The sequence below is a fragment of the Hylobates moloch genome, unplaced genomic scaffold (assembly GCF_009828535.3).
Source record: "Hylobates moloch isolate HMO894 unplaced genomic scaffold, HMol_V3 SCAFFOLD_15, whole genome shotgun sequence".
Lineage (NCBI taxonomy): Eukaryota > Metazoa > Chordata > Mammalia > Primates > Hylobatidae > Hylobates > Hylobates moloch.
This window is the reverse complement of record NW_026652290.1, coordinates 98,213,695-98,235,103: the sequence shown is the minus strand read 5'-3', so window position 1 is coordinate 98,235,103 and position 21,409 is coordinate 98,213,695. Positions and strand designations below refer to the sequence as shown.

Sequence of the window (21,409 nt, the reverse complement as noted above, 5' to 3'; positions counted from 1 at the left end):
CATGCTGGCTCCACCCACACCATGGCCCCGCCCCATACTCATGCTGGCTCCACCCACACTATGGCCCCGCCCCATACTCATGCTGCCCCCGTCACACTATGGCTCTGTCCCATTCTCACATTTGCCCTGCCCCATGCCCATTGTGCCCCTGCTCCACACTCAATGCTGGCCCCGCCACACTGTGGCCCTGCCCCATACTCATCAATATGAGTCCCCATGCCCACTCTGGCCCCACCCCACAGACTGCTGGCTCGGGCCTGGCGCGTCTGGGACTCTCATGGTACGCAGACCGGCCTGCAGGCACCTACAGCGGAGGGAACAAACGCAAGCTGGCGACGGCCGTGGCGCTGGTTGGGGACCCGGCCGTGGTGTTTCTGGTGTGTGGGGGCGGTGCCTGGGTGGGGTGGGGCCTGCGACGGAGGCGGGGCCTTGCTTACGGGATGTTCCGTGCTCCCCAGGACGAGCCGACCACCGGCATGGACCCCAGCGCGCGGCGCTTCCTCTGGAACAGCCTTTTGGCCGTGGTGCGGGAAGGCCGTTCAGTGATGCTCACCTCCCACAGGTGGGCCGGGCCCGGATGCCCTGGGCTGTGGTTAAGGCGATCCAGGCCTGGAGAGAAAGCCCAAAGCACAAGGCCACAGGGGATGGGGGGGTCCTGGCCCTAGTGGGGCGAGGGCGCCAGGCCCCGGGGTGTAAGGACACACGGAGGTGGGACGCGGCGCCCGGATCAGAACGGTCTGGGGAAGAGTGGGGAGATGTCCACACAGAAGGGTGGTCCAGGCCCGGGGAAGCAGGCAGTGTGGCGCCAGGCACAGGTGGCCCAGGCGTCACGAAGCTCGTGGTGCCGGGTCCTGACAGCATGGAGGAGTGTGAAGCGCTCTGCTCGCGCCTGGCCATCATGGTGAATGGGCGGTTCCGCTGCCTGGGCAGCCCGCAACATCTCAAGGACAGGTGAGCGGGCGGGGCCTCCAGGCAGGTGTGGGGTGAGGGTGGGCACGTAGGTGGGCTCACGGGAGAGGCCAGACGTAGAGCCGGGTGAGGAAAGTTTGGCTCCAACTGGAGAGATGGACAAGGCTTTAGATTGGCCTGCAGGGGTGACTGAGGGGGCGAGACAGGCTGGGGTGTCCTGGGGGCGCAGGACCAGGAGGCGTGAGCCGGGGGCTCTGGGTGGATTTAGAAGACATAATCAGGTGTGCGTTGGAGTAGGTGCAGCCTAGAGAGGTGAGGGTGGGTTGATGGGTGGAGTTAGGGGAGGGCCTGGTTAGTGGGCGGTGCCATAGGAAAGTGGGGTGGGGGTATTTATTGTGTGGGCGGGGGTAGAGTGCAAGGGCGAAAGAGGAGTGTCCAAAAGAGGACTCAAGTGGGGTGATAGCTTCGAGAGCAGCCTGGGCAACCTAGGGAGACCCCATCTCTATAAAAAATTTAAAAATTAGCTGTACATGGTGGTGTGTGCCTGTGGTCTCAGCTACGAGGGCAGGGGGTCGCGGGGGACTGAGGTGGGAGCACCACTTGTTCGCTAGCGTAGTACAAGTATGAGGCGGGGCTGGAGAGTGAGCTGAGGTGGGACCTGGGAAAGGCCCGATCCGGTAGCCCTGGCCCCACTCACTGCAGATTCGCGGCCGGTCACACGCTGACCCTGCGGGTGCCCGCCGCAAGGTCCCAGCCGGCAGCGGCCTTCGTGGAGGCGGAGTTCCCTGGGGCGGAGCTGCGCGAGGCACATGGAGGCCGCCTGCGCTTCCAGCTGCCGCCAGGAGGGCGCTGCGCCCTGGCGCGCGTCTTTGGAGAGCTGGCGGTGCACGGCGCAGAGCACGGCGTGGAGGACTTTTCCGTGAGCCAGACGATGCTGGAGGAGGTGATCACGGCGCCGGGATCGGGCTGGGGGAGGCAGGCTGGGGGCCGGGACCGTGGGCTGAACGTCCCTCTTGTCCCCTCTGGGCCGCCCACCGCCAGGTATTCTTGTACTTCTCCAAGGACCAGGGGAAGGACGAGGACGCCCAGGAGCAGAAGGAGGCAGGAGTGGGAGTGGACCCCGCGCCAGGCCTGCAGCACCCCAAACGCATCAGCCAGTTCCTCGATGACCCTAGCACTGCCGAGACTGTGCTCTGAGCCTCCCTCCCCTGTGGGGCCGCAGGGAGGCCCCGGGAATGGCGAGGGCAGGGTAGAGTTCCTAGGAGCCCTGGACTCAGGCTCACAGAGGGGCTGGTGTCCTGGAGAAAATAAAGAGAAGCCGTGGTGGTGAAACAGTGTGCATGTGTGTCCTTGAGCCAGGCTGCACAAATGTCCATACAGCTGCCTGCACATGTGTCTGGATATGGCTGGCCCCCTGCAAGCTGAGTGTGCACATATAGGCCAAGTGGCGATTTGTAGGACACAGGTGTGAGCGTGTCTGCAGCTGACCGGACCCCAGCTGTAAATGCCTCTGTGGCCAGCCCAGGAGTTGGGGATGTGAGTGCGGGCCTCATAAGGGCCTGGTCACCATCCCCACGTCCCTGCATGCCCACGTGGGGCTGGCGCCTAAGGGCGGTACCTGTAAGTGCCTGGCCATAAAGTGGGGATGAGGTCAGGGCTCAGGAATGTCCTGAGAAGCTTAGAGGAGCCCAGTGTCCTGGAGCACAGGCCTCCTGGCCGGGCCAGAAGCCCATCCAACATCCAGCTGACCCTCACCCTCTGATCCTGGCCCTCAGCGCCATGAGCCGGGGGCAAAGAGTTCTCAAGGGTCTGCTGGGCTGGGTTTGCACTTGGACCCGGGCCTGGAGAGCCAGACTTGGAGCAAGTGGCTGTGGCCTTCATGTCCTGTGCCCTGGAGATCTGCCCCTCCCACCCGAGGTAGGTGGGAATGGAGTTTGGAAAAGGAAAGAGGTTGGGGTTTTGGGATTGGGGGTGGGGTTCTGGAAGGGGACAGCAGGGAGACTTGGGGAGGGGAGAGAGTTCACACTGGGGGGTGGCGGTTGGGGGAAGGTGGGAGGCTGGGATCTGTATGTCTGCAGATGCCCCAGCTCTTGACCAACGCCGCCTCAGGCTGTTATCAGCGACGGGTGCCTGCGCCCTGCTGCCCAGCACGTCCGGTGGTCCAGAGTCACTGGAATGCAGCATGGGAGGCGGGGCTGGGGACCTTAGCTAAGGGCAGGTCTGGGGCAACATGATAAGGCCCACAGGGCTGCTGAGAGGTAACCAGGTGTCCTCAGCATATTCTGCCGATGGTGGGGTCCACACCACACGACAGGGACCCCTGTGCAGGCAGCCCAGGAGCAGGTGGACGTGGGGGCCTAGACGGACGGGGCGCCGTAACCTGGGCTGTTCTGACTTCCTGGACGGCTTTGTCCCCAGGGTTTCGGTTCTGGGCCTCAGTTTCCCCGCCTGTCTTTGACCTGGCCCACCTCACGGGGCTGCAGGGCGGGTGATGGGGGTGACCCTACTCTGCCCGGCCCTGCTGGGGCCCGGCCACGCCCTAGGGTGTGCAGGAGAGGAGGTGGAGCGGGGGCTTGCCTTCAGGGAAAAGGGGGCTGTAGGGGCGCAGCTTCGGCCTGTGCGTGTGTCTGGGGTCTGAGGGCAAGGCTCCGGGAGCTTGGTGGGGTCTGAGCACGTGTGGTGGTCCAGGTCTCTGCGTGTCATCGTGCACATGTGTCTGTGCACGCCCACTCGCGTCCGGGAGTGAGGGTCAGAGCCCTGCAGTCGGCCGCCCTGTGCCCGCCAGCGTCAGGCAGCGGCTTCCAGTCCCATCCCGCGAGCGGCGCGGCTCCGAGCTCCCGAAAGCGGAAGCGGGGGGCGCGGCCCGGGGCTGGGGGCGGGGCCTGCGACCTCACCTTCGCGCCCACTCCGCAGAGCCGCAGGCTGAGGCCGGGAAGGGTCGGGGGCGAGGCCGCGTCGCCGCCTTTTCGAAGCCTTTTCCTGTTGCGGGGAGGGCCCGCCAGTGACGGCCGGGCCTGTCACGTGTGCCTGACAGCTGGGGAGGGGGTGGCCGGCGACAATGTGGTCCCGAAGCGGCCAGCGCCGGGAGCTGCAGCGCTGAGACCCCCAGCCCGCCTGACCCAGCCCGCCCCCTGGGGCTCCCGGCCGGGGCCCCATCATGTTCTCCAGGAAGAAACGAGAGCTCATGAAAACCCCTTCCATCTCGAAAAAGAACCGCGCGGGAAGCCCCAGCCCGCAGCCCTCGGGGGTGAGTGGAGCCCGGGTGAGACCTGGAGCTGACACCGGGCCGCAGGGGGACAGGGACCCGCCCTGTGCTCGGGGCCCATGCTGGGGCGGCGGCTGGGGGCTCGTGCCAGCTACAGCCCCTACCGGGCGGGACGGCAGGGGCCACAGCAGAGAGGCCGGGACCCCGGCGTTCAGCTCACGGTAGGGACCCTGGGAGTGGTGGCCGCCTCCCTCCACTCCATCCAGGGCTGGCCGCGGGACCCTGGGAGCAGGAAGGGAGGGTGCCGGGTCGGGACAATGTTGTGTTTGGGCCGCTGCAGGTTGGGGGCTTAGGCAATCTGGGGGCTCTGGGAGCCGTTGAGATGGGAGGGCTGTGGCCTGGCCATTGGGTTGAAGGTTGACCAGGCAGCAGATCCGCTAACGGGATCCACCAGGTTTAGAGGCTGGGGAGTGTCTCCAGGCCTGGGGTGTCTACAGAGCTGGGGGGGTCTACAAAGCTTGGGGGTCCGGCATGTCTACAAGGCCTGAGGCTGCCCATAGGCTCTGGGGATCCACGGACCTTTAGGGTACAGACATAGTCAGAAGTGTCTTCAGTTAAAGTAGCTGCGTTGTGGGAGCCTGAGGGGGGCTTGAAGTGCTGAGGACCCTCCCCACCCCCACCAGGAAGTGGGGACCCCCCTCCTCCCCTCCCCTCAGGCCCCGCCCCGGCTGTGGTTTGGGCAGGACCGTTGTTTGTGAAAGCTCTAGGGAAGAGGATGTTGGGTAACAGGTGGGGGGGTACAGTACCAAATCTCGGCCCTGTGACCTCTGGCCTTTGACCCCTGTGGGATCAGCATGATGATGGCCCTCCACAGCCCCACTTCATTTCTGGGGAAACTGAGGCAGTGTCCAGGCCGGAAAATCCCTTTAACGAGCTCCCCTCGGACCTGCCCAAGGAGCTGCCCAGGAAGGATGGGGCTGACGCCGTGTTCCCCGGACCAAGCCTGGAGCCGCCCGCTGCGTCCTCCGGCGTCAAGGCCACAGGGACCCTCAAGCGGCCCACCAGCCTGAGCCGCCACGCCAGTGCGGCTGGCTTCCCGCTGTCGGGTGCTGCCTCCTGGACACTGGGCCGGAGCCACCGGAGCCCACTGACAGCCGCCAGCCCGGGCGAGCTGCCCACCGAGGGTGCCGGCCCGGACGTCGTCGAGGACATCTCCCATCTGCTGGCGGACGTGGCCCGCTTTGCTGAGGGCCTTGAGAAACTGAAGGAGTGTGTGTTGCGTGACGGTGAGAGCCACGGGGACACGGAGGCCTGGGTGGAAGGCAGAGCCAGACCCGAGGGAAGATGGAGGGAGGGACTTGGGGAGGCTCAGAAGGGAATGGCAGGGAGGGTTGTGTGGAAGAGGCCATGACAGCTAAGGCTCTGAGGGATGTGTAGGAGTTTGGTGAGGGGAGTCCCTGAGCGTACACTGGCTCAAGAGGGTGCCCACTTTATTTATTTTAAAGGATCTGATGACAGTTAGGAGGGAAAGGCAGAGGAAATGTCCCATGCACAGGCTCAGAAACATGGAAACAGAGAATGCATTTGGGGGCCAAGGTGTGGGGTGCCGCTGGTGTAGGATGAAGGCATGACAACGCCAGGCAGAAGGGCAATGGGGAGCCGTAGAAGGTGTTAGAGCACGGGACAGATGGGGCCAGATCTGTGTCTTGGAACAAAGCAAACTGGGGGTTGGCTGAGGTCTGGGTGGAGAGAGATTCAGGAGGCAAGGGGCGAGGGGTAGGATGGGGGCATCAGGCGGCTGGAGGTGCTGGGACCCAGCGGCCTGCAGGCCGGCAGTTCCGTTTTCCCCTCCACGCGGCTGCTGACAGCCCTGCTTCCTGCCGAGTTATTTTCATCTGCTTCCTGTTTGTCCCTGGCAGCCCAGGCGGGCACCTCATGTGCTGCCTTCAGCCCCTGGCTCCTCCCAGAAACCACAGTGCCAGGGTCATGCCAGGCGCTCTGATCTGCTCCCGGCAGCCACCCATTTTACAGATGACGAAACTGAGTCTCTAGTGAGTCCCTGACCCCTGGCTCACCCAGCCAGAGCAGGGCAGAGCCAGGACTGGACCTCAAGTGGTGGAGTGGCCTCTGCACCTTCAGGGCGCTAGTTGGGGAAGGCCCGGTCCCCACTGGGAGGAGTGGGAGTCCCCGGGTTATCTGGTCCCAGGGGCGGGGGCTAGGCTGGTTTCCTGGGGAAACCCTAATCTCTGTTCCTTTCCGATCCTGGCGCTTCCTTGGAGGCCTGGCCTGGGCGGGGCTCAGCTCCCAGGCTCCTGCAGGAGGTCTGAACCGGGCCAGCCAGGGCGGGGCACTTTTTTTTTGATACAGAGTCTTGCTCTGTTACCCAGGCTGGAGTGCAGTGGTGTGATCGAGGCTCACTGTAACCTTGCACTCCTGGGCTCAAGCCATCCTCCCACCTCTGCCTCCCGAGTACCTGAGACTACAGGCGTGAGCCCCTGCACCGGACTCATTTTATTTATTTTATTTGAGATGGTGAGATGGAATCTTGCTCTGTCACCCAGGCTGGAGTGCAGTGGTGCGATCTCGGCTCACTGCAACCTCCCTCTCTCAGGTTCAAGTGATTCTTCTGCCTCAGGCTCCCGAGTAGCTGGGGCTACAGGTGCGTGCCACCACACCTGGCTAATTTTTGTATTTTTAGTAGAGATGGGCTTTCACCATATTGGCCAGGCTGGTCTTGAACTCCTGACCTCAAGTGATCCACCCACCTCGGCCTCCCAAAGTGCCAGGATTACAGGCGTGAGCCATCGCGCCCGGCCAGTTTTTGTAGTTTTTGTAGAGACTGGGGTCTCCCCATATTGCGCAGGCTGGTCTAGAATTCCCGAGCTAAAAACCATTCTCCCGCCTCCGCCTCCCAAAGTGCTGGGATAACAGGCCTGATCTACCGCGCCCGGCTGGGGGCGCCTTCGGTGCGTCTCGGGGCCGCCCCAGGCCAGAGAAGACCCTGGCGGCTAGGATGTGGGCTCTAGTCCCGATGCTTCTCAGCTGCTGAGACCCTGGCGAGCCCCTTCCCTCTCTAGGTGTCAGGTGACTTATCTATAAAAATGGGGCCACCTGCATGCAGCGATGGTTGTGGGGTCCACCCCGCAGCTTGGGGACCCGCGTGCAGGCAGCTAGGAGGAGACCCACATGGACGCTGCCACCCCGACTCTTCCCGGGCTTCCTTGTTCCCGGGCTTCAGGTCTGGGCCTCAGTTTCCCTGCCCGTCCTCGACCCTCCCCACCTCGAAGCTCTGCGGGTAAGGAAGGACCCAGACTGGGGCGAACGGGACCCCAGGGCGGGGTTTCCCTCGCGGGGGCGGGGCCTCCTGACCGGCCGGAGCCGGTTTGGCCACCGGAGACCCCCATCGGTCAGCTGCCAGGCCCCACGCGCTCGCGGTCTCCGCGTCCCGACGGCTGCGCCATGTGTATCTGCGGGACGGCGCACCCGGTGCTGGACGAGGGCCCCGTGCGCTGCCCGGCGGGCCCCCGAGGTGAGGGGACAGGTGCGGGGCGCTGGGTGCCCCCGCGTCCGGGACCACGTGGCGCTCGGGCCGTTTGCCGCCCGCGGTGGGGGAGCAGCGGCTGCCGCGCGCCTGACCTGGCCGTGCGCACCTGGGCATCCCTGCGCTGCGCAGAGGTCGCGCCGGCCGGCTTCCCGGGTGGGGGGTGTGCGGGGACAGCGGGGATCTAGGCGCCGGCCGCGCGCGCGGAGTGCGGGGTGCCCGGCAGGAAGGTCCCGAGAAGGGGCGTGGTCGGGGCCTCCCAGCGCTTCCTGGAGCTCCTGGAGCCCCAATCCCATTCCCGGAGTCCGCCTCGCATCCAGCAGCGAAGACATGCTCCGGTCCGGGGTCTCAGGCCCGGCGGCGGCCGCCGGGGGGAATCTCTGGCGGGTGACTCGGGCGGGCTCTTCCCGGAGGTGACATTCACCTGGGGTCTTCGGTGCCGAAAGGGACGGGGCACTTACTTTTTCAGATTTCATTTCGTATTTGGGGCATCCTCTGAGCGGTACAGTCAGGCGTCAAAGCTGCCCCTCCCGCTGGCCTCTGTCCTCCCGGGCACCTTTCCCCTCCTACGAATTCCGTGGGTTTGTTTCCACTACATGGTGTGTGCCTGGCTCTCGGTGTTTCGCCTGTACTCTGCTTTTTTCTTCTTTCTTTCCTTCTTTTCTTTTCTTACCTTTTCTTTCTTTATTTTCTTTCCTTTCTTTCTTTTTGAGATGGAGGAGTCTCACTCTGTCACCCAGTCTGGAGTGCAGTGGCGCGATCTCGGCTCACTGCAACCTCCACCTCCCAGCTTCAAGCGATTCTCCTGCCTCGGCCTCCCGAGTAGCCGGATTTACAGGGGAGTGCCACCACGCCGCTACTTTTTGTATTTTTAGTAGAGGCAGGGTTTCACCATGTTGGCCAGGATGGTCTGGAACTCCTGACCTCAAGTGATCTGCCTGCGTCCCCAAGTGCTGGGATTACAGGCATGAGCCACCGTGCTTGGCCCTCTCTGCTTTTTTTTTTTGATACTGGGTCTCACTGTATTGCACAGGCTGGTCTTGAATTCCTGGGCTCAACCCGTCCTCCTGCCTCAGCCACCCAAAGTCCTGGGGTCCCAGGTGTAAGCCACCGCCCCTGGCTGAGGAGGGCAGTGAAAGCCAGGTTCTAACAGTCAGATCTGACCACCACCCTCCTCTGTTCTAACACCTTCTATGGCTCCCTATTGCCCTGGAGATAAAGCCAGGCAGGATCCCTCTGCCTGGCGTTCTCATGCCTTCAGAGCTAGTGTAGATTGAAAAGCTGTGTGATTGTTGAGAAATGGCTTCCCCTCTCTATGCCTCAGTTTCCTCACTCAGGTAGGAAGGGCGGAGAGAGACCTGGACAAGGCTTTGAGCAGTCCTGACGGGTTAGGGAAGGGGCCTGGTGGGCTGCATGGAGGAAGGGGCTGCAGGACTGTAGCTTGAAGGACAAGAGGCAGTTTGCTTTCTGGAGGGACAGGAAAAGTGTTCTGAGCAGCAGAGAATGCCTAGGCCAAGGTCTGGCCTTTGCTGATCTGGCCGGCAGCCCAGGGAGGGACAGTGCCCTCCCCGCAGTCTTGAAATGAGCCCCAGGCATCTGCCCTCTCCTACCTCTGCCTCAGTTTCCCTATCTGGGAACAGGAGTTCTGAAGAGGGAGGAGGTGGACAGACTTTCCCTGGGACCGGGCCCCACCCCACTGCTCACTCCGACTCTGCCCAGCAGACCTCCTTGAGGCCCGCCGCCCGCTGGCCCACGAGTGCCTGGGTGAGGCCCTGCGTGTCATGCGTCAGATCATCTCCAAGTACCCGCTGCTGAACACCGTGGAGACGCTCACGGCAGCCGGCACCCTCATTGCCAAAGTCAAAGGTCAGCCTGCTGGAACAGGACTGCAAGGGCTCTCTGCCTAGAAGGGCATCCTGGAGGAGAGGATGTTTGAAGTGGGTTTTGAAGGATGCATAGGAGTTAGACAGGCACAACAGCTCCCTGCTGTTCCCCCTGGGTTAAGGGCTCTGGTCAGTTCTTGCAGGGATGGTCACCTCCCAGAGTGGGCCCACCTCCTTACTTGTCCTTATCTCTGCTTCCCAGCCTTCCATTACGAGAGCAACAATGATCTGGAGAAACAGGAGTTTGAGAAGGCCCTGGAGACGATTGCTGTGGCCTTCAGTAGCACGTGAGTGTGGGAGCCTGTGGGGCAGGGCAAGGGAGCATGGGGGGCCTGGGTGTCTCTCGATGGTGACCCCGCTGGCCCTGCAGAGTGTCCGAGTTCCTCATGGGTGAAGTGGACAGCAGCACCCTCCTAGCAGTGCCTCCTGGGGACTCGAGCCAGGTGAGTGGGGTGGGCCAGGGCCACCTGTGCCCAACTTCTGGAGGCCAGCCGGGTTCAGGTCTGCAGGGCCTGGTCAGTCACCCTGCTTCCCCTGTGTGCCTTGGTTTACCTCTCTGGGGGGGGGCAGCAACCGTCACCTGAAGCGTGGGCACTGCGCAGGGCCCCGCATGGGGCTGGTCTCACCCGCGTCTCCGTCCTACAGTCCATGGAAAGCCTGTATGGACCAGGCAGTGAGGGCACCCCTCCCAGCCTCGATGACTGTGACGCAGGTAAGCCCCCACCCAGCGGCAGGCAGGCATTTGAGGGATGGGCCATTGCGGGGGTCGGGCCAGGCTGAGCAGGCCCCCCTTTCCCTGCAGGCTGCCTGCCCGCCGAGGAGGTGGACGTGCTGCTGCAGCGCTGTGAGGGGGGCGTGGATGCCGCACTCCTGTACGCCAAGAACATGGCCAAGTACATGAAGGACCTTATCAGCTACCTGGAGAAGCGGACGACGCTGGGTGAGAGCTGGGGTCCCAGGAAGGGGTTCTGGGTGAGCTGGGAAGGCCTCGTCCCAGCGTCTCACACCCCTCTCCGGCCCGCAGAGATGGAGTTTGCCAAGGGCCTGCAGAAGATCGCTCACAACTGCAGACAGAGCGTCATGCAGGAGGTGGGGGCCCCGCGGGCATGGGGCGGGGGTCCCTGGGCCCGGGTGTGAGTCTCAGCCCCATTTCAAGGGCCCAGGGACCAAGAGCAGGGGCTGCCCCTCTACATTAAGGGGGGTGGCTGCAGGGACCAGGGAGCTGGTGGCTGGGGGTGCTGGGGCTGCCCTGCCTCCATCCCTCCCCACCCAGTGACCCGGTGCCCCACCCACAGCCCCACATGCCGCTGCTGTCCATCTACTCGCTGGCCCTGGAGCAGGACCTGGAGTTCGGCCACGGCATGGTGCAGGCGGTGGGCACCTTGCAGACCCAGACCTTCATGCAGGTGCGTGGTGCCTGGGAGGGCGGGCTGGGCGGGGGTGTCGCCAGGGTACCCACTCACGGCCCGTCTCGCCCCAGCCCCTGACCCTGCGGCGGCTTGAGCACGAGAAGCGCAGGAAGGAGATCAAGGAGGCCTGGCACCGCGCCCAGAGGAAGCTGGTGAGGAGGACGGGGGCGGGCAGCGGGCCTCGGCGCGGCGCAGTCCCAGCCATAGCCCCAGCCCCATAGCGGGGACCCTGCGGCGAGCTCCGCACACTCCCCGGCCTCCTGCGCATGTGCGGCCTCGCAGGTTGAGCCCCAAACCGGGTCGGAGATGCTCCAGCCCCATCGCCCCCAGCTCTGCCTGGAAGGACCCAGGAGCCCGGCGCTCACTGCTGTCCCTGCAGAAATGGGGAGAAGCCGTGCCTCTCTCGGTTGTAGGCAACAGGCCTCCGGGTTGAGGGAGACCGATGGTCTCTCAGAACTGGGAAAGCGCTATGTTCCTGCATGTATTCTTCTTTTTTTTTTTTTTTTTCTGATACGGAGTCTCGCTCTGTCGCCCAGGCTGCAGGCTGGAGGGCCATGGCACCATCTCGGCTTTCACTGCAACCTCCATCTCCCTGGTTCAAACAATTCTCCTGTCTCAGCCTCCCGAGTAGCTGGGATTACAGAAGCACGCCACTACACCTGGCTAATTTTTGTATTTTTAGTAGAGACGGGGTTTCACCATAGTGGTCAGGCTGGTCTCGAACTCCTGACGTCAGTTGATCCACCGGTGTCGGCCTCCCAAAGTGCTGGGATGACAGACGTGAGCCACTATACCCGGCCTCCTACCTGTATTCTCTTCTCACTTCGCTTTTGGGTTATTTCAAAGACGCTGGCGCCTTTTTGTTTGTTTGTTTTGAGATAGGGTCTCGCTCTGTCACCCAGGCTGGACTGCAGTGACGCAAACATACCTCACTGCAGACTTGACTTCTTGGGCTGCAATGATCATCCCACCTCAGCCTCCTGAGTTCCTGCGTCTACAGGCACCGGCCATCACACCCAGTTCATTTTTTTGTGTTTTTGGTATACTCACTGTTGCCCAGTTTTTGTTTGCTTTTTAGCTGTGTTAAGAGGGTCTGTGATGAAACGCACCCTCCTAGCTCCTTCCAGCACATACCGGCCAACACATATCTGCCCTCTTTTGTACACGCGAGGACAGCTCACCTCATGCCCTGTTCTGCTCCTGATTTTTATCCTCACCTCCGTATAGAGAGGCTTACCCCATATCAGTCAGCATGAAGCAGCCTGAACCCCTTTTTTTGGCTCTGCAGGGCTCAGCTGGGGAGATTGAGTAGGTTCTTTCATGGACATTTTGGGAGTGGCTGAGCCGTTGCTGTTACGAACACCATTGCTATGACAAGCTTGTGCCCCTGTCTCAAGGATGCCTGAGGGTTTATCTGGGATCAGTGCCCAAAATAGAACTGCTGGGTCAAGGGGCATGCGTGTATGAGCTACCCTCCCAGGCCACAGCCCTGCTTTTCCTCTTCTGTGAACCTTCAGTTCTTATCCTTTCTTACTTTGCACTGGACAGTGGCTTATTATTGATTTGCCAGAGCTTTTTACATATTACAGAACTTAGGCCTTAATCTTGGGAGTTTTAGACTCCTCTCATCCCCCTCCCACAATTTACTGTTTGACTTTTGATTTTTACCCGTGGCCTATTTTGCCAGGTAGAAACCTGTGATTGTTAGTAGTACTCTTTTTTTGTTTGTTTTTGAGATAGAGTCTCACTCTGTCACCCAGGCTGGAGTGCAGTGGCTCGATCTCAGCTCACTACAACCTCCATCTCCTGGGCTCAAGCGATTCTTCTGCCTCAGCCTCCCAAGTAGCTGGGATTACAGGCGCCAGCCACCACGCCTGGCAAATTTTTGTATTTTTAGTAGAGATGGGGTTTCACCACCTTGGCCAGGCTGGTCTCGATCTCCTGACCTCAGGTGATCCACCCACCTTGGCCTCCCAAAGTGCTGGAATTATAGGCGTAAGCCACCGTGCTCGGCTAATTTTGATATTTTTGGTAGAGATGGGGTTTCATCATGTTGGCCAGGCTGGTCTCGAGTAGCTAGGACCACAGGTGTGCGCCACCACGTCTGGCTAAATTTTTAAATTTTTTTGTAGAGATGGGGTCTCACTATGTTGACCAGGCTGGTCTCTAACTCCTGGCCTCAAGTGATCCTCCTGCCTCGGCCTCCCAAAGCACTGGGATTACAGGTGTGACCCATGGCGCCTGGCGGTCTCCTGGTAACTGGATGAGTCCGTCTGTTTGCCTGTGAATCTGAGGGTGCAGGTTGTGAGGTGTGGCCCCCAGCCCACAGGTTCTTGACTAAGTGCTCTTCCTGCCAACCTGTGGGCGCCCGGCTTCCTGCCTGGGCGGCTTCTCTGTTCTCGTCTGTGAGGAGGGAAGTGAAAGCAACAGAGCCTGGAGATGCTGGCCTGCTCCCGTGGGGGTTGGTGTGGGTGTCTGCAGAGGCTGCCATTTGAGCTTCTGTTCAGAGCTTAGCTGCGCCTCAGCTTCCCAGGCTGCAGAGTGGGCACACAGGACACCCATTTCTCCGAGGGTCCTGTTACGGGTGCCTCCTCCCGTTATTTTCTTTCTTTTGAGCTGGAATCTCTGTTGCCCAGGCTGGAGTGCAGTGGTGCGATCTCGGCTCACTGCAACCTTCGCCTCCTGGGTTCAAGCTATTTGCTATTCTTGTGCCTCAGCCTCCCGAGTAGCTGGGATTACAGGCGTGCACCACAACACCCGGCTAATTTTTTAAATCTTGGGTAGATATGGGGTTTCACTATGTTGGCCAGGCTGGTCTCAAACTCCTGACCTCAAATGATCCGCCTGCCTCGGCCTCCCAAAGTGCTGGGATTACAGAGCCACCGCACCCGGCCACTCCTCCTGTTCTTCCGTTGCTGATTGTTGTGCAGGGTCCTCTGCATGCCCAGCTGGGCCATGGGGTCTTGGTGAGAGAGATGGGGGTGGGGAGGAAAGGAGGAGCTGGGGAGACTGAGTCCCATCCGAGGATGGGGTTGGAACTGGCGTCCTGACTCCCACACCCACAGCAAGAGGCGGAGTCCAACCTGCGCAAGGCCAAGCAGGGTTACATGCAGCGCTGCGAGGACCACGACAAGGCTCGCTTCCTCGTGGCCAAGGCGGAGGAGGAGCAGGCTGGCACCGCGCCGGGAGCGGGCAGCACGGCCACCAAGACCCTGGACAAGCGGCGGCGGCTGGAGGACGAGGCCAAGAACAAGGTGAGGGCGGGTGGAGGCAGGGCTGGAGGTCCCTGGAGGAGGAGGTCCAATGCTTGGTGTGACATTTACCACCTCCAGGCCTTTCTTTTTGTTTTTTTGGTTTTTTGTTTGTTTTTGAGACGGAGTCTAGCTGTGTCACCCAGACGGGAGTGCAGTGGCGCGATCTCGGCTCACTGCAAGCTCCATCTCCCAAGTTCACGCCATTCTCCTGCCTCAGCCTCCTGAGTAGCTGGGACTACAGGCGCCCGCCACCACGCCCGGTGAATTTTTTCTATTTTTAGTAGAGACGGGGTTTCGCCATGTTAGCCAGGATGGTCTCAATCTCCTGACCTCGTGATCCACTCACCTCCGCCTCCCAAAGTGCTGGGATTACAGGCGTGAGCCACCGCACCCGGCCGGTTTGTTTTTTTGAGACAGAGTCTCATTCTGTTACCCAGGCTGGAGTGCAGTGGTGAGATCTCACTGCAACCTCCGCCTCCCAGGTTCACACAGTTCTCTGCCTCAGCCACCCAAGTAGCTGAGATTACAGGCACCTGCCACCAGGCCCAGCTAATTTTTTTTGTATTTTTAGTAGACACAGAGTTTCACCATCTTGGCCAGGTTGGTCTCAAACTCCTGACCTCGTGATCCACCCACTTCGGCCTCCCAAAGTGCTGGGATTACAGGCGTGAGCCACCACACCCGGCACCGATTTTTAAATTATTATTATTTTTGAGACAGTGTCTTGTTCTGTCACCCAGGCTGGAGTGTAGCAGCATGATCATGGCTCATTGCAGCCTCCACCTCCCAGGCTCAAGCAATCCTCTCGCCTCAGCCTCTAGAGTAGCCGGGACCACAGTCGTGCGCTGCCACACCCAGCTAATTTAAAAAAAATTCTTGGCCGGGCATGGTGGCTCATGCCTGTAATCCCAGCACTTTGGGAGGCCGAGGCGGGCGGATCACAAGGTCAGGAGATCAAGACCATCCTGGCTAACACGGTGAAACCCCGTCTCTACTAAAAATACAAAAAATTAGCTGGGTGTAGTGGGGGGCGCCTGTAGTCCCAGCTACTTGGGAGTCTGAGGCAGGAGAATGGCATGAACCCGGGAGGTGGAGCTTGCAGTGAGCCGAGATCACGCCACTGCACTCCAGCCTGGGCGACAGAGGGAGACTCCATCTCAAAAAAAAAAACAAAATTCTTTATAAAGATGGGGTCTCAGGCTGGGTGCGGTGGCTCACACCTGTAATCCCAGCCCTTTGGGAGGCTGAGACAGGCAGATCATATGAGGTCAGGAGTTCCAGACCAGCCTGGCCAACATGGTGAAACCCCATCTCTACTAAAATTACAGAAAATTAGCCGGGTGTGGTGGTGGGGGGGGCACCTGTAATCCCAGTTACTTGGGAGGCTGAGGCAGGAGAATTGCTTGAACCCAGTAGGTGGAAGTTGCAGTGAGCCAAGATCATACCACTGCACTCCAGCCTGGGCTACAGAGCGAGACTCCATCTCAAAAAAAAAAAAAAGATGGGGGGGGTGTCTCACCATGTTGCTCAGGCTAGTCTCGAACTCCTGGCCTCAAGCAAGTCTCCCACTGTGGCCTCCCGAGGCGCTGGGATGACAGGCGTGAGCCCGGCCTCCCTGAGGTTTCTGTCTGAGTCCTGCACCCCAGGCTGAGGCCTCCCTCTGTGTGCCCCGCCCCCACCGCAGGCGGAGGAAGCTATGGCCACCTACCGCACCTGCGTGGCCGACGCGAAGACGCAGAAGCAGGAGCTGGAGGATACCAAGGTGACGGCGCTGCGGCAGATCCAGGAGGTCATCCGGCAGAGCGACCAGACCATCAAGTCGGTGCGTGGGGTGCTCCGGCCGCCCAGGCGGGGATGGTGGACAGGGCGGCCTCCCCCTGACCCCTCCGCTCTCCGGTGCCGCCCGCAGGCCACGATCTCCTACTACCAGATGATGCATATGCAGACGGCGCCGCTGCCCGTGCACTTCCAGATGCTGTGTGAGAGCAGCAAGCTGTATGACCCGGGCCAGCAGTACGCCTCCCACGTGCGCCAGCTGCAGCGGGACCAGGAGCCCGATGTGCACTACGACTTTGAGCCCCACGTCTCCGCCAACGCCTGGTACCGCCACCCAGCCGCCCTGTCCCCTGCACGCAAGGCCCTGCCTGGGAGCCGGGCTTCCCTCTGTCGGGGGCATGAAGATGAAGCTGTCTTGCCCCCCATCACCACCCCTCCTTTTCCCGGTTTCTTTCACTAGGTCCCCCGTCATGCGTACCCGGAAGAGCAGCTTCAACGTGAGTGATGTGGGGGGGCCCGAGGCTGCTGGGAGCCCCCCAGAAGAAGGCGGGTGCATTGAGGGCGCACCTGCCAAGGAGCACAGGGGTGAGTGTCCGGCCAGGGCCCAGGGGTGGACGCTGGCTCCCTGCGGCCCACCTGGGCCCTTCACCAGAGACGCCTCTTTCTCCAGCCGGGCGAGGACACCAGGTTCACAAGTCATGGCCGCTCTCGACCTCGGACTGTGGGCTGGACCCCGGCCCTGGCGCAGGTGAGGGGGGCTCTCTGGCGGGCTGGGGTGTGGAGCTGCCGCCTCTCCTGGGCCTCAGGGTTTCATCACGCACCGGGGTGATGGAGGGGGCCCCCCTGGCTCGGGGAGTCTGAACGGCCCTGATTCCCGCCCAGGAGACTTTAAGAAGTTCGAGCGGACGTCATCCAGTGGTACCATGTCGTCCACGGAGGAGCTGGTGGACCCAGAGGGTGGAGCCGGGGCTTCAGCCTTTGAGCAGGGTGAGGGTCCCCTGACGGGGCTGGAGAGGGGGATTTGGACACAGTCTATGGGCCTGGCCCTAACCTGCCTTGGTGACACCGGCTGCCTGTGCTGCCCGCAGCTGACCTCAACGGCATGACCCCTGAGCTGCCGGTGGCCGTGCCCAGTGGACCGTTCCGCCACGAGGGGCTGTCCAAGGCGGCCCGTACTCACCGGCTCCGGAAGCTCCGCACGCCCGCCAAGTGCCGCGAGTGCAACAGCTATGTCTACTTCCAGGGTGCTGAGTGTGAGGAGGTGAGTGGGATGCCCCGACGGACAGCTGGGAGCCTTTGGGAGCCTTTGGGGTGCCCGGCACCGCCAGCCTGCGTGCCCTCAGGAAGGTCCGGCCCAGAGCAGGGCGCAGTCGGGCGCCTTTGGAAGGCAGCAAACGGAGAGGGTGGGGTGGGCTCTTTTAGTTTTGGGGGGCAGGGTTGGCTCTCTGAGGCAGCGAGGCAGGGGGTAGACCTGGAGGGTGAAGAGCCCTGCGGCTGTGGCCAGAAAACCAAAGGGCGGGAAGGAGAGGAGGCCAGAGTGGCAGGCGGGATCACCCCTGGGGTGGAAGCCACCAGCCACTGTCCAGCTTGTGTTTGCAGAAGCTGCCCTGTGGGGGTTGTGAGCGGCCCCGGGGAGGTGGGGTGGAGCCGCTGTGGGCTGCGCTGAGCTGGGCGCCCCGGGGCTGGGCTCACTCACTCTGGCCGCCCCCAGTGCTGCCTGGCCTGCCACAAGAAATGTCTGGAGACGCTGGCCATACAGTGCGGGCACAAGAAGCTGCAGGGCCGCCTGCAGCTGTTCGGCCAGGACTTCAGCTACGCGGCCCGCAGCGCCCCCGACGGCGTGCCCTTCATCGTCAAGAAGTGCGTCTGCGAGATCGAGCGGCGGGCGCTGCGCACCAAGGTGAGGCGGGGGAGGAGGCGGCTCCCAGCGAGGAGGCGGGCGTGGGCCGAGGCTGATGGGCCTGCCCACCCCCGGGCTCCCGCAGGGCATCTACCGGGTCAATGGGGTAAAGACACGCGTGGAGAAGCTGTGCCAGGCCTTCGAGAACGGCAAGGAGCTGGTCGAGCTGTCGCAGGCGTCGCCCCACGACATCAGCAACGTCCTCAAGCTCTACCTGCGTCAGGTGAGACCCACCGGCGGTGGCCAGGCAGAGCCTGGAAGGGGCGCAGCCAGGCAGGAGGAGGTGGGGTGGGGGTCCGGGAGCTGGAGCAAGACTGGCGCAAGCGGGGCCTGGGGAGGACAGGGTGGGCGGGACAGTGCCTGGCAGGGCAGGGCAGGACTGAGGCTGGGGGCGTGGTCACGGTAGGAGCGGGGCGGGGCCAGTTCTGTGCGGAGGCACGGATTGGGACAGGAGGGGCGGGGTGGGGCTTGGTCAGCACGTGGCAGGGGTGTGGCCGCGGCAGAAGCACACCTGACGCTATGCTGGGGGGGGGGCGGGGGCGGGGCCGGGGCTCGGTGGGGCGTGGTCAGAGCAGGACGGACATGTTCAGTGCTTGGCAGGGACCCGTATGAGGCTAGGGGCGGGGCTGAGGTTAGACAAGTGCAGGGCTGGGGGTGGGGCCTGGGCTTGGTGGGGCGAGGCTGAGGCAGGGTGACTGTGACCAGGCCTTGGCAGAGGCGGGGCTGGGGCCAGGGGCGTGGTCATCCCCGGGGAAGGGCCGGACTGGGGCTAGGGGCGTGGTCATGTCTGGGGAAGGGCGGAGCTGGGCTGGGATGGGGTGGGACCAGCACTTCGCAGGTGGTGGGGAAGGGGTCAGACTATGCTGAGTACAACCGGAGCTCGTTGGGGTACTTACTGGGCGGGATGGGCGTGGCCAGAGCGAGAAAGGGAGTGGGGATGGGGGCGTGGCCCGGGTCGGAGGGGCAGGGCTCATGCTGGGCTGGGAAAGGGGACTGAGGCTGCTCTGGGTGGAACCCGAGCCCGGTGGGGCGTGGCCAGTGCTTGGTGGTGGGGGGGGGGGCTGAGGCTGGGGGCGTGGCAGGCACGTGGCGGCTGGGCCCGGCCCACCAACAGCTGCTGACCCTTGACTCTGCACAGCTGCCCGAGCCGCTCATCTCCTTCCGCCTCTACCACGAGCTCGTAGGGCTGGCCAAGGACAGCCTGAAGGCAGAGGCCGAGGCCAAGGCGGCGTCCCGGGGCCGGCAGGACGGCTCGGAGAGCGAGGCAGTGGCGGTGGCCATGGCAGGTCGGCTGCGGGAGCTCCTGCGGGACCTGCCGCCTGAGAACCGGGCCTCGCTGCAGTACCTGCTGCGGCACCTACGCAGGTGAGTCCCCGCATATGGGGTGGAGGGCGCGGGGTCCCGGGAGCCGCTCAGCACCTGGCCCCTGCCCACCCCGCAGGATCGTGGAGGTGGAGCAGGACAACAAGATGACCCCCGGGAACCTGGGCATCGTGTTCGGGCCCACGCTGCTTCGGCCACGGCCCACCGAGGCCACCGTGTCCCTCTCCTCCCTGGTGGATTACCCTCACCAGGCCCGCGTCATCGAGACTCTCATCGTCCACTACGGCCTGGTCTTCGAGGAGGAGCCGGAGGAGACCCCCGGGGGCCAGGTGAGGGTGTGGGCCTGACCAGGGCTGTCCACTCGGGGCTTGGGGAGGAGGGGGCGCTGCTGGGGACAGTCATTGTGGGATGAAGCCCAAGGAACCACAGGGAGATAATTTGGTTTGGACAGGGCTGTTCGGGAGGCCTCTGTCTTTTTGTGTCTTTTATGCAAAGAACTCAGCGAGGTCTGCATTGAACTGGCAGAGGTGCAAAGGCTCTGCGGCCGCCCCTCCACTCTCCCTTGGGGCTGGCCTTGGGCCTCACCCTTCAGCCCCAGCTTCCTTCCCCGTTTCCCATCCCGGTGCTGCCTGCAGCCACAAGCTCCACGCTGGCCCGGGTGTCCACAGCCCGCCCGAGCTGCCACTGCACTCCGCTGCGAGGTCAATTACCCGCTTCAGATTTTCTTTTCTGGGAATTGTAGTTTCGCTCCTGTTGCCCAGGCTGGAGTGCAGTGGGGCAATCTCAGCCCACCCCAACCTCCGCTTCCCAGGTTCAAGTGATTCTCCTGCTTCAGTCTCCCGTGTAGCTGGGACTACAGGCGCCGGCCACCACGCCCGGCTAATTTTTGTATTTTCTTTTTTTTTTTTTTTTTTTGAGACGGAGTCTCGCTCTGTCGCCCAGGCTGGAGTGCAGTGGCGCAATCTCGGCTCACTGCAAGCTCCGCCTCCCGGGTTCACGCCATTCTCCTGCCTCAGCCTCTCCGAGTAGCTGGGACTACAGGCGCCCACCACCACGCCCGGCTAATTTTTTTTGTATTTTTAGTAGAGATGGAGTTTCACCGTGGTCTCGATCTCCTGACCTCGTGATCCGCCCGCCTCGGCCTCCCAAAGTGCTGGGATTACAAGCGTGAGCCACCGCGCCCGGCCTAATTTTTGTATTTTCAAGAGATGGGGTATCACTTTGTTGGCCAGGCTGGTCTCGAACTGCTGACCTCACGTGATCCGCACCCCCCTTGGCCTCCTGAAGTGCTGGAATTACAGGTGTGAGCCACTGCACCCGGTGTCTCGTATTTTTTTCAATCCATCTTCCCTGGCTGTTTAGGGGCTACAGTTTCTCGGGTTTGCTCTTGGCTGAGGACAGACTGCCTGGGGTGCTGCCTCAGGACAGTGGGGCCCACAGCTCCGACGGTGTCTGTGCTGGGCACGGCCTTTCCATCCTGTGCTCCTCTTGAAGGAGCTTTCGGGAGAAACAACAGATGGGTTGGGGACAGGAGCAGCCGTGGGTGGCGAGAGGAGTGGACTTTCAGAAATGCCCGTCCTGTATACCTCGTGGGAATGGCCAGTGTGGTCACAGCCTGGGCAGCAGTGGGTGTCAGTAGCTGTTACGGGCTGTGTGGGTGGGTTTGTTAATTTGTAACATGGAAAATGGAGCCCTGGCCCCTCCTTGACTTCCTTTCTGCCCCTGCAGGACGAGTCATCCAACCAGCGAGCCGAGGTAGTCGTCCAGGTGCCATACCTGGAGGCGGGTGAGGGGGTGGTCTACCCCCTGCAGGAGGCAGCGGAGGACGGGTGCAGAGGTGAGTGTGTGGCTGCCCGAATGGCCCCAAGGGAGGCTGGGGTGTACCACCCATGGGCGCAGGTGCCATGACCTAGTTGTGCACACATGGCAGGGTCCACGGTGCAGCACATTCTGTGGATTTCGTCTGCCACGGAGACCACACCCATGAGCTACTCATTCATTTTCCTTTAACCGGCTGCAAAAACAGGCAAGGCAGTGCCTTTTGAGGTGCCTACCCCACTCTCAGAAACCGGTGACATGAACGTGGGGCTGATGCAGTGTAAGGCTCCAGGTGCACCAGGCACTGGGCCTGGCTAAGTGCCTTTCCTGCAGGAGCACCTTTTTCTAGAGAAGGACGTGGGGCTCGGGGTTTGACCCAGGTGGGTCCAGC

At 62.3% G+C, this 21,409-nt stretch overlaps 2 protein-coding genes across 3 annotated transcripts in view; both read left to right on the top strand.

Annotated features, from left to right (window-relative positions):
* Positions 1 to 2,232, top strand: part of ABCA7 (ATP binding cassette subfamily A member 7) — a 22,474-nt gene extending 20,242 nt beyond the window's left edge. The window contains exons 37-41 of the mRNA XM_058428136.1: positions 243 to 377; positions 459 to 562; positions 859 to 951; positions 1,612 to 1,852; positions 1,951 to 2,232. Coding sequence (XP_058284119.1) covers positions 243 to 377; positions 459 to 562; positions 859 to 951; positions 1,612 to 1,852; positions 1,951 to 2,106 — 729 coding nt within the window. The 3' untranslated portion in view covers positions 2,107 to 2,232. The remainder of the gene's footprint in view (positions 1 to 242; positions 378 to 458; positions 563 to 858; positions 952 to 1,611; positions 1,853 to 1,950) is intronic.
* Positions 2,233 to 3,813: 1,581 nt separating this feature from the next.
* On the top strand, positions 3,814 to 21,379 carry ARHGAP45 (Rho GTPase activating protein 45). 2 transcript variants are annotated; one of them, XM_032178903.2, is made up of 22 exons: positions 3,814 to 4,156; positions 5,070 to 5,400; positions 9,378 to 9,521; positions 9,741 to 9,825; positions 9,909 to 9,981; positions 10,184 to 10,250; positions 10,341 to 10,478; positions 10,563 to 10,627; positions 10,834 to 10,944; positions 11,019 to 11,099; positions 14,013 to 14,201; positions 15,886 to 16,023; positions 16,111 to 16,301; positions 16,438 to 16,562; positions 16,648 to 16,725; positions 16,860 to 16,964; positions 17,066 to 17,238; positions 17,689 to 17,877; positions 17,963 to 18,100; positions 19,016 to 19,242; positions 19,319 to 19,529; positions 20,929 to 21,379. In XM_032178903.2, the coding sequence occupies exons 1-22, from the start codon at positions 4,067 to 4,069 to the stop codon at positions 21,106 to 21,108; spliced, it is 3,129 nt and encodes a 1,042-aa protein (XP_032034794.1). In that variant the 5' UTR covers positions 3,814 to 4,066; the 3' UTR covers positions 21,109 to 21,379. The 2 variants fall into 2 exon arrangements, with proteins under 2 accessions (XP_032034794.1, XP_032034793.1); XM_032178902.2 differs by lacking the exon at positions 3,814 to 4,156 and adding an exon at positions 4,159 to 4,335.
* The last annotated feature ends 30 nt before the right edge of the window (positions 21,380 to 21,409 follow it).